We start from the raw sequence: 11207 nt of genomic DNA on the forward strand, positions 1-11207 counted from the left end.
AGATGAAATGAATGAAAGATATTCCTGCTATTTCTGTGCCTATTAGTACTTCGCTCTGACCACATCAAGAGGAGTTGTTTGTTTTTCTTTTGTAAAGCGATCCCAAGGAAATATATAGGAGAACATAGCTTGTTTTGTAGTAAGTAAATTCAAAGGCTCAAATCGTCTATATCAATGCAAATATAGCTGGATGGAGTGACTCATGCTTTCGAACCATAAACTAATGCCGCCTCACAGGAGCGCGTGTTACTATTCCATTCTCTGGAGCACAATCCAACGGAAAAATAGTATGTTTCCAACCTACACCTTTAGTTGTTCCAGCTCATGAGGAAGGCGACTATGGAATTCAGATTTCCTTTCTCTCGAAGCAAGCCAGTCCTTAATTAATGATAGGGAAGGAAGGAATTGCTCTTAGGCTTGTGAGTCTTTTTATCATATGGATGGGTCGTACAACCCTTACATGGTCTCTTGGCATGATATTGGGTACTTTTCGTCTATGGCGAGATGGAAGTTATCTGCAAAGAATGCAACTTAGGACCGTCAAAGTGGAAATCGTATCAACCCACCGAAGCCGCTCTTTGGAATGGAATGCATAGTATTGTGCATTGGAATGGAAAAGTCGAATAATCAAGACATGGATCTAGTATCAACATGACCCAACTTCCATTCTCATGACCCAACTTATTCAATCACTTCCATTATCTTTCTATTGCTACAAATCAACAACAAAAAACATCCCTCGGAATTCCTGTTCGATAGGAAAAAATAGCTCTTCAACCAGAAATAGCAAGCAACATGTTTTTCTTCTCTCTTCCGGGCACACACCCTATCGGGTGACGCCACTGATAAACACCCTAAAGGGGAACGCAACACTTCCTATAACAGAAAAAGCAATATCTGAAATCTTTAAGCAACTAAAAAAGACGTATACTAAAAGATATGTGTTGAAAAGGGATGGTCAATAACAAGATGAACCCAATGCCCAATCTTCCCAATAGTATTCCTTAACTCTTGAATTGATACACTTGTTCATGGCATCTATTCTCTATCTTCACTTTTCACCTTCTCATCCTTAACCTCAGTGATCTGTTCCTCCTAGACATCCTTCTGCGTACAAAAACAGAAGAAGAAGCACGGGCATAAATCAATAGAGTAGTTTAGTTTCAGAAGTCTTTTTTGATTGGTATATCAATCATGGTTTATAGGGAAATAGTTAGAATAGGAAAGCTCTGTTAGTTACTAATGTTTGGGTTTTTGTTTACGGCAATAGTAGGTTTCTTTCTTGTCATATTTAGATTATAAGCATCAGTTACATTTGACGTCCAGCCTTTTTATAGAAGAGAAAGGAAGGTTAAGGGCAAGGGCACAGCATAATATATAAGAAAAACTTGCTCTTTGAGGGGAAATTTTTCCAACTAGACCGATAAATGAGAAAAAGTACCAGTCGTACCAAGAACCAAAGGCGCCAGCTTTCATTGATATATATACCGTATCTTTTAGCTGAAAAATCTATGGATAAGAACCGGCTCTGGGAGGAGGGGTGGCGCGACAGAGCAATGAAAAGCTGGGATCTTTCCTTATCTTCGGTCGTGACGCCTTTTCCATTTGTATGAGAAAGCGCTACAAAACATCCTTCCCGCGGGTTATCTTCTACTCAAGCAAGCTCTCTCCTATTCTTCATCCACCAACTAGCAGGAACGTAGGAGCACAAGAGGGTCATCATCTTCTGAAACGATTGGCTTTCGATCTGCTTTCCAAGAGGTGGTTTCTGACATGACCAAAAAGAGTGGAATTCTTGTTAGGATTGGCATGTCAAGTTGCTTTCTCGGACCCTAACATAAACCACCTTATCCTCACTCAGATTGTTCTTTTGGACTAAGCAGAAGCACGACCTCTATCTGACGTTTTCTCTATCCCTTCTAATCTCTCAATGGCATTTCCGTCTCTCGATTCAATCAATCAAGTAAGTCCAGATGACACTTGTCTTTATTTAGTGTTTTCCCGACTATTCAGCCATTACTTGCATCTCAGGTTCTTTGTACCCGTTTTTAGTGCCATGCACACTGAGGTTTCTGGCATGACCGAATTTTTTGAGAATATCGCTTATTACGTTAATTTCTTCATCTTGATGTACTCAATCCATTCAAATTCCATAATTCCAATGCTATAATCCCTATATTAAGATGAAATAAGAAAGCATCAGTCCTCTTATTTTCTGTCTTCTATGAAAGAATGTAGCTCGCTCTTTCAACCCGGGGCCCCCTCTGGGGAACTGTTTGAGTTTTAGCATCGACCCCATTTCCTTTTGATCGTATTACGCTTGACTCGCTGCAAAACATTTCGCTTTCTGCGCCACGCTTGTACATGGTTTACACTCCTAGCCTTTCATCTGACTTTGTCATCGGGAAATTGTTTGTTTTCAACTGGATTGGATTTCGAACCAAGAAAGATAGTCAACTTTCACTTGAAAGAAAGGAGCTTCAGAACTCTTGTATTCCACCGAATAAGAATAAGAATAAGAATAAGAGCAAGAAGGGGCTATCTTTGTGAAGGGACCGGCACCAGAGAGTAGATCATATGGCATTTCTTTCGCCAAAATCAAGTAAAGCCCCGGCCAAAGAAATGCAGCAAAGCAAGTCGTCTTTGGTTTGGAGCGAAATTCCCGGATGTATAGGCTTGATCGAGTGCCTTACCTGAAATCGATGATATAAAGTGGGCTCTTTAGCTTGCTCCGACAGAGGTCTCCTTCTCCCTTAGCAGCGAGACCAGACCCTACCTCTTTTCAATCAATCTTTCACACCGTATGCCTTTTCTATGCCTAAAACAAGTTCATGTCTCTCCTCTCTGAAGTCGGACCTTATTGAAAAGTAGTACGCTTTCTTTCGTGGTGTTCAGGATCCCATGCTTTGTAGTTCACGCATGGCTTTCTCTAACGAAGCTAATGCCTAATTAAAGACCTTAAACGGAAAGACACAGGAGGTGGCGAAAAACGAAAAAAGAGAAAGAGCTTACAAACTTCTCTGAACCCGGTAGCCAGCGGAGCCCTTATTCATGGGTTAGGGACTAGCATTGAACAAAGTTGGTGATAGTCGAAGAAAAAGTGAAAGGGCAAGTAAATAATCTAAACATGCGGGTAAGCAGCAAAAAGAGAATAAAAGTAACGTGCCCTACCTGTTAGTAAAGTAAGGCCTTCCAGAGCCTATCTAACATAGACATACACGCGGATGAGGACACAGAAATAAATGGACGTCGATCCGGTACTGAAATTGCATAGCAAAAAATGCAATATGTTCATACTTGATGAAATGCACATCATCCAATTCATGATTTAAGAACAAGAGAATGAGATATTTACTTTTTTTACATCTGTAACTACATTCTCACATTTCTTTTTTGATCTCATGACTTTTTATGCGATCGGAAAACGAATGAGATTAGAAAGGCCATCATTGGGGCAAACAATGCAATAGCTTCGGTGAGAGCAAAGCCCAAAATGGCATAACCAAATGCTTGTTTAGCCAATGATGGATTTTGCGCCACGAAATGAATCAAAGAACTGAGGACGTTTCCAATACCGACAGCAGCTCCGGCTAAAGCAATTGTAGCAGCTCCGACACCTATTGATTTAGCACCTTCTAACATCTCGAGTCGAGAAAACACTTTTCTTGTCACGTTTTCATTCGCTGTTCTTTCTTGGATTTCTTATTGATGATTCGAAGTACTTGGGCCTGCACCTCCATAATTTTCAAATATTAAGTTATGCGGAACACTAATTTGATACATATTATCACAATTTGCAAGGCTTGTCACGTATTCAAGAAAATGAGTTGTGGATTGAAAATCATCAGGTATAGGTATAGGTAGGGGGTCCGTCAACCCTTGTGGGGCTGGGTGGGGTATCCTGAACTACTGGAGCAGCTCCCCCTTGTGGCTGGGGTAGACTCTCAGCAGCTTGGTTTACGCATGGCACGAAAATCTATCTTTAATAATTATGTGCAAAAAGTCCAAAGTAGCCTATTGGGGTTCAGTTGGCAAGAAAAGCCTTCTTCCTACATCTGCGAGTAAGGGGCAACCTTTTTGATTAATTCACAGTTAAGGCAAAGTGCTTTCTTTTAATGGACAATTGCATTTTTACCCCTAGTTGGTTCGTACCCACGGGTTTTGCCCTTACTTTTCGAGCTTGCTCAGTTTTGCCCTTACTTTTTCCATCAAGGTCCCTCGAATGCCCTTTGACCGTTTGACCAAAACTTGGAAAATTCATAACTAATTCATACAAACTCAGAAAAATGCAAATATGCTATCAAAATGTTCAGATAAACATAACCTTTATGGGCATATCATTTGCATTCAGGAAAAAAGCATCATTTAAACTACCCGAGGTAATTAATGTTATTAACATTATTAAAAATAAATAGGTATAAACAATATTTTTTTCATGAATAAAAATTATATGCAAATGTAGGTGATGTTTTCTGAACATCTTGATAACTTAGTTGCATTTTTCTGAGTTTGTATCAACTTGTTATGAATGTTCTAATGACTCTGACCATTATTTGAAAATTTCATAACAATTTGATACGAATTCAGGAAAATGCAAACAAGGTATCAGGATGTTCAGAAAACATCACCTACATTTGCATATAATTTTTATTCACGAAAAAATATTGTTTATACCTATTTATTTTTAATAATGTTAATAAAATTAATTACCTTGGGTAGTTTAAATGATGCTTTTGTCCTGAATGCAAATCATATGCCCATAAAGGTAATGTTTATCTGAACATTTTGATATCATATTTGCATTTTTCTGAGTTTGTATGAATTAGTTATGAATTTTCAAAGTTTTGGTCAAACGGTCAAAGGGCATTCGAGGGACCTCGATGGAAAAAGTAAGGGCAAAATTGAGCAAGCTCTAAAAGTAAGGGCAAAACCCATGGATAGGAACCAACTAGGGGTAAAAATGCACTTGTCCCTTCTTTTAAATAAGCATCTGGTTCCATCTTTCTATCGTTATTTAAGCCACCTTTTTCTAAGAAGGATTTTTGTAATTCTGGATTAATAGTACTTAGAATGGCTTTTTCATATTGAGAAATTCTGTCTAGTGGCATTCGATCACAGAAGCCGTTGACAGCAGCATAAATCACAACAAGTTGTTTTTCAATTGGAAGTGGTTCATATTGTGGTTGTTTGGGAACTTCCGTAAGCCTTGCACCTCTATTGAGTAATGCCTGAGTTGCAGCATCAAGGTCTGACCCAAATTGAGCGAAGGCGGCCACTTCGTGATATTGTGCCAATTCCAGTTTTGAACTACCACAGACTTGTTTCATAGCTTTCAACTGAGCGGCAGACCCGGCGCGACTGATGGATAAGCCAATGTTAATAGCTGGTCTAATTCCGCGATAAAAGAGCTCTGTTTCCAAACAGATTTGTCCATCTGTAATGGAGATCACATTGGTGGGGATATAGGCCGATACGTCTCCAGCTTGTGTTTCAATCACGGGTAACACAGTCGAGCTACCTGCACCTGTCTGGTCCGATCGTTTAGCGACTCTTTCTAAGAGACGGGAATGTAAATAGAAAACATCCCCTGGGAAAGCCTCACGGCCTGGTGGTCGGAGTAACAATAATGACATTTGTCGATATGCCACCGCCTGTTTACTTAGATCATCATATATAATTAATGCATGCATTCCATTATCGCGAAAATATTCCCCCATGGCACACCCTGAATATGGGGCCAGAAATTGCAGAGGAGCAGGATCCGAAGCGGTGGCTGCTACAAGAATGGAATATTCCAAAGCATTCGCTTCTGAAACAATCTGAACTAATTGTGCCACAGTCGAGCGTTTTTGTCCAATCGCAACATAGACACAATACAATGTCTCACTCTCATTTGTGCCCCTTGAGTTCATTTGCTTTTGGTTTAAAATAGTATCGGTAGCTATTGCAGTTTTTCTAGTTTGTCTGTCCCCGATTATAAGTTCTCGTTGACCACGACCTATAGGAACCAGGCTATCCACTGCTTTTAAGCCTGTTTGCATGGGTTCGTGCATATATTTACGTTCAATAATCCCTGGGGCTTTCACTTCGACACATGTTCGTTCGTGATCGCTTAGAGCCCCCTTTCCATCAATAGGTACTCCCAAGGCGTCGACCACATGGCCTAACATGGCCTTTCCCGCAGGAACATCCACAAATAGATCCAGTGCGCTTGACAAGATCTCCTTCTTTAATAGCGGTATCACTACCAAAGACAACAATACCTACATTCTCATTCTCAAGATTTAAGGCGATTCCTTTCACATCACTGGCAAATTCCACCATTTCTCCTGCTTGAATCTCGTTCAATCCATAAACATGTGCAATCACATCTCCAACTGAGACCACTCGACCAATCTCATCCACTTGAAAATTCATGTAAAAGTTGGTCATTCTACTTTCTAATAGAGTCGTGAGTTCCGCAACTCTAGGTGAGAATTCCATACTTTAACAAATTAGATGGATGATATTTTGAAGGGAGAAATCCGCTTTCAAGAAAAAGATCTTTACTTCACACAATCTCGATTTGAATTCTCATTTGGTGAACCGGGCATCTCGGACAAAGACAATAACAAGAAGAGATGGGAAGACCCTTCGCGGTCCTGCTCCCTGGTCTCTACCTTGCTTACCGCCCCTCGTAGGGGCCAGCATACCCATACCGAAAACGATTCACTCTTTTTATGGGCGCTTTCGACTAGGCTCTCATTAAGGAATCGGCCCAAACAAGACCGAGATTCCCGCGAGAATTGCTACGCTGCCTACAGTGAAATTGCAAGAATCACTTTATATGCTATTTCGAAATCGAATGAATTGAGCAACTATATTTCCCCAGGTTTCCATTGGAAAAGTGGCTTTTTTTGTATGCAAGTGATGATCGATTGGCGGAGAAGCCGCTCCCGTGTGGGGTGGCCGTGAGAATGATTCTGAGTCTTCCTGACCAGACCCATGTGGAACTTGTAAATAAATAGGTTTGTAAGTGCCTAGCTGAGTAATAAGATAAGTACCTTTGCTAATAATCCAAAACCTTTCATCTTCTCTTTCTAGATATAGCAGCCTACCCATATTGATAGTGGAATTATTGATCTCCTCTTTTGGATAGCCCATTTTGAATAAGTGTTATGGGTAAGGGCTTGACCTACCAGTTGAATGGAATCTACCGTTCTTTATGCTCTTGCTAGCTTTGAACTTGTTTGTACCAGTAATCAAACCCAGAATCTCATTTCCCATTGCTTTCATCACATAGAGCCAGATGCCGCATCCATAGCCTGGTTTAGGTCTAGGTCATAATGAATTTTCTGATACCTTCCTTCGTCCATAGATCAGCGTTATGCTTCTGTCCCGTGATGAAGAAGGATAGAAGAATGGTAAGATAGGATCATATTAGTGAGCCGTGGGAAAAGAGTTTTTTCGTACCTTGATTGGACCCACCCAAAAGCAACAGGAATCTCTTTCTCCTCCTATAAGGAAATCTCATCATTTCACTCTTCTTCAAGTACCATCAGATTAGTCAACTCAAACGCTGAGAGATTACTATAGAACCAAGGCTGCTTTGAGGCTGGCTCCACTCTCCAAATAGAGCAGTTACTTCGTTGACGACAAGAACCCCATTTCTGCTAGCCAAAGAGCAATTCATTTCTTTGACTCTATGCCTCCTCATTTGCTCCCATTCCCATACTAATAAAAGAATTAGGGAAATGCGAGGGAAAAGAATGCCAAAAGCATTTAGAGATTTGACTGGGATTCATTCTGGCTCAGATGGAGAGGGATTGCTATAACTATTTTTAGAAGCATTAATGAGATCTCTTTTTTTCTTCATAAGCTTGCATCATGAATCCCACTTCCCACTTTACCTGCTTCTTTAGAAGTCTCACATCTCGGTTTAAGAAAGTGCTCGCTATATTCCCATACCTTCCTGTGCTTAATACCTAGCTTCAAAGAGCCACTCTTTTATTTCATAGCCGAGAGGCATGAACGGTTGGGAAAAACCCTCTCCTGTGTGGGTCGTAAGAGTCGATTATCCAAGCGAGACCTTAGAGGGGAGGACACACCATAGCACCCATTGGTAGACTAGACTCCGGAGCTTCAAACAAACTTACAGTAAGCCTAATCAAAGCAGGCGCCCTCACCTCCTTCACCGCCGGCGTCTACGGTTTGGGTGAAGGTATCAGCTCTGATATCATGTGTTAAAAATTCTTCCCATTTTCCTGTGATAGTCAATAAACACAACCCTTACGTATCCGTATTTTGTAATCACCTTTCCCTTCCCGTCGCTTCCTTATACAAGAATTCTGATGACACGTGCAACCCCGGCTACTTTGCTACCCTACTATTAACAATTACGGAGTTTTGATTGTTTATCCAATGCAGCTTAATATGGTTATGCCAGCAAGGAGCATGAACTGAATCTGGTTATTTACTTAGAAGAGGAAACGTCTAGTCAGCAGAGCAGCACAACGGAGTCATCATATTATCATATTCTTGAGTCTCTCCCCACAGGATGACCGCTTCCACCAGACTCTATTTCTATTGGTTCACCTTAGATTTATTGGTTGTCTACATCCGTCTAATCCTTATCTATAAGAACATAATCGCTAAGCTATGGATGCTTCAGCCGCACTCTCTACTCAGCTATCTGTTTCTACTGCGTTGCGTTTTGAAGGCCCGATACAAAAGAAAGTGGCCTTACTTATTAGTAGTGATGGAGACGTCAGGTCCGAGAAGGAATAACCTAAAGCCAGTGATATAATCTGTACAACCGGCAGGAGCGATTGATCAGATATCGCAGGAAGAGTGAACTAGTAGGCTTATTGATCCTCCTATCAGTGGTAGTCACAAAGCCCGCACATTCCAATTCTATCATAACATGACTAGTTTCCTAAGGCATGACTTAACTTCCCAGAATAGCAAGCATATCATAGCTATTTCACATAGTGTCCCGAGATATCAGTAGCTCTAGTCAATGCTGGCCTTACTCTTCCCTTTCCTTATGCAAGTGGCAACCTCTTGTTTAAGAGTGCGGAATCCTATTTGTGTATCAGAAGACTATGGTGACCCGTAGATCTTCTATTTCACTGGAATTCGTTGATTGTCATTTACAATGTTCGTTGTAAGATCACTGAAGGTCCTAAATTGGGAGAGTTTGCTTGCTATCGAACAAATAGTGGAATCTAAAAAAACAATGAAATCCATTCACACAAGCTGGACCATTGCCTTCGGCAACGCCCTAATTCCTTTCCTATCTTTCTTCTTTTTCTCAAGGACCTGTAAGAAGAAGCAAATCCCTTTCTTGAATGGCCGAGGAAGAGGCGGCACTGAACAGAACAAGATCCCCCTCTACCTATCCTTGGGGTTGTGCGCATTCTTAAACTTGAGCTGGGTAGGACTCAGGAGAAGGGTGCCTCGGGAGATAAGTAGTTCCTCACCTAAAGCCCTCGTAGAGTCTAAGTAGTGGACCAGAAATATGACATCCTTCCCGCTGTACTAGATTTTATCTGGTTAAAGCCAGGTGTGCACATTATATTCATTATAGAAGATATAGAAGATACTACCATGCCAGCTGTTTCTTATTGGTAAGCTGGCTTTTCGTCGAATGTCTCTAAAGAGTGATGGTGAGTCGAGTAGCATGAATTGTCTATCCAAGGGGTCGCTAATGCGTTATTTGTATAGGATCTCAGTTATTATTGTCAGCTAGATCTACATAATATGCTTCACGTGGAGCCCTTACTTGGTTCGATTGGCATTTTTCTTATCATCCATCCACATAGGGAGAAAGGCCAAGGGCCCAGTGGAGTGATAAAATGAACTATCCAAATTAAGCTAATCCTGTGTCCAAGTTCAAACCCCACATAGCCACTCTTCTTGATCCCCCACCATCACTTGAACCGAAGAATCAACCCGTTTCTTTGCCAATGGGTTTCTGCACAGAGAGCTAGATTAGGGATCGGATCTGCACCTTTCACTAGATTAAGGTACAAAATCCCTTACTAGGTTTGGTAAGTATGTTATGAAGGTGATAAGTCATCAAACTTCTCGGTAGTGCAATGGATTAAGGTAAATGTGCTAGCTTTCCTCCTGCTGGTTGATGAAACCGGACCTATCCCATATCTCAAAATGGCCCCGTACACTCCAATGGGAAGTACAGAAAAGGGGAAGTGCAGAAAAGAAGGATCCCCAAATCAGAGGGTATATAAACATTGTTTGATTAAGGGAATTAGAGAATAGAGAGCAATGGGATAGGAAAAGCTCACGGGAATGCAGGTACCGTTTCCCAGGGAAAAGAAAAGGGAACTTCACCTCTTCCAACTAATAAGATAAGGCAATCCAATCCTGATTCAAGATCATGTTGTCTCAACATAGCAATGCGTGTTATGGCAACCTGATTGTGATAACAACATCAAAGCCAAGAAATCAAGGTCAAACAGTTCATTCCGTCATCAACTGTCAATTCTTTCGAAAGACATGCGAATGAACTACGCATTCGATCCTTATCAGCAAGGTCATCACTTGTACCAAGTCTTAGAAAGGCAGCTGCGGCATGTCTTCTCTATGACGTTAGGGCAAGGCTGCCTCGCCAGCAATGGTTAGTGCAGTAAGGATAGTCGAATGTGAACTAGCTTGCTCTACTTGCGGAGAAAAACCAACCAAGAGGCGATGGAACCCTCAGAAAACTGCTAATATTGCCCCGGGCAGTACTGGCCATAGACTTGAGCGCAAAGGAGAAGAAGGCAGGATATGGAAACAGCAAACACAGGGATAATCCAGGAAGTAGCAAAGAATCTAGTATTCCACTATAGATAGGTCTAACAGATCAACATATCCATGAAGAATAGGCTGACCCTATCCACCTCCTTTGCGGAATACCAGATCAAGAGATGAATTAGCGGATCACGGGGCTAAGTCGAAGCATGCCAGAACCTTCTTTAGTAGTGAGCCGTACCGACTAGCTCCTAGCAAGGGCTTCAAGATCACAAAATGCCTGCCAAAACTTTCCATGGGTATGAATGTCATGTTCAAAGCAGGTTTCTCTAGACACCTTGGAAAAGATCACTGACGAGCTCAATTTCAAAGTGTGAATGAAATTATCAGTTTCATCCTCTTTATGAGCCTGAGATCATATGGGTCAACAATTCTCTTTTCTTAGTTATAGATTCTATATTCTCAAGGAAGTG

The 11207-nt window shown here is 41.2% G+C and overlaps 1 protein-coding gene and 1 pseudogene across 1 annotated transcript; both read right to left on the reverse strand.

The window, feature by feature from the left end:
* Window positions 1-3343: 3343 nt before the first annotated feature.
* On the reverse strand, window positions 3344-3701 carry LOC123134163 (ATP synthase subunit 9, mitochondrial-like). The gene has a single exon (XM_044553471.1). The coding sequence runs from the start codon at window positions 3640-3642 to the stop codon at window positions 3400-3402; it is 243 nt and encodes an 80-aa protein (XP_044409406.1). The 5' UTR covers window positions 3643-3701; the 3' UTR covers window positions 3344-3399.
* Window positions 3702-4049: 348 nt separating this feature from the next.
* LOC123139234 (ATP synthase subunit alpha, mitochondrial-like) lies at window positions 4050-6714 on the reverse strand (annotated as a pseudogene).
* Between the last annotated feature and the right edge of the window lie 4493 nt (window positions 6715-11207).

The sequence above is a fragment of the Triticum aestivum genome, chromosome 6B (assembly GCF_018294505.1).
Source record: "Triticum aestivum cultivar Chinese Spring chromosome 6B, IWGSC CS RefSeq v2.1, whole genome shotgun sequence".
Taxonomy (NCBI): Eukaryota; Viridiplantae; Streptophyta; class Magnoliopsida; order Poales; family Poaceae; genus Triticum; species Triticum aestivum.

Bases quoted from the DNA above. Each gene is read 5' to 3' on its own strand.
- LOC123134163 (XM_044553471.1), bottom strand. From the start codon at position 3,642: ATGTTAGAAGGTGCTAAATCAATAGGTGTCGGAGCTGCTACAATTGCT.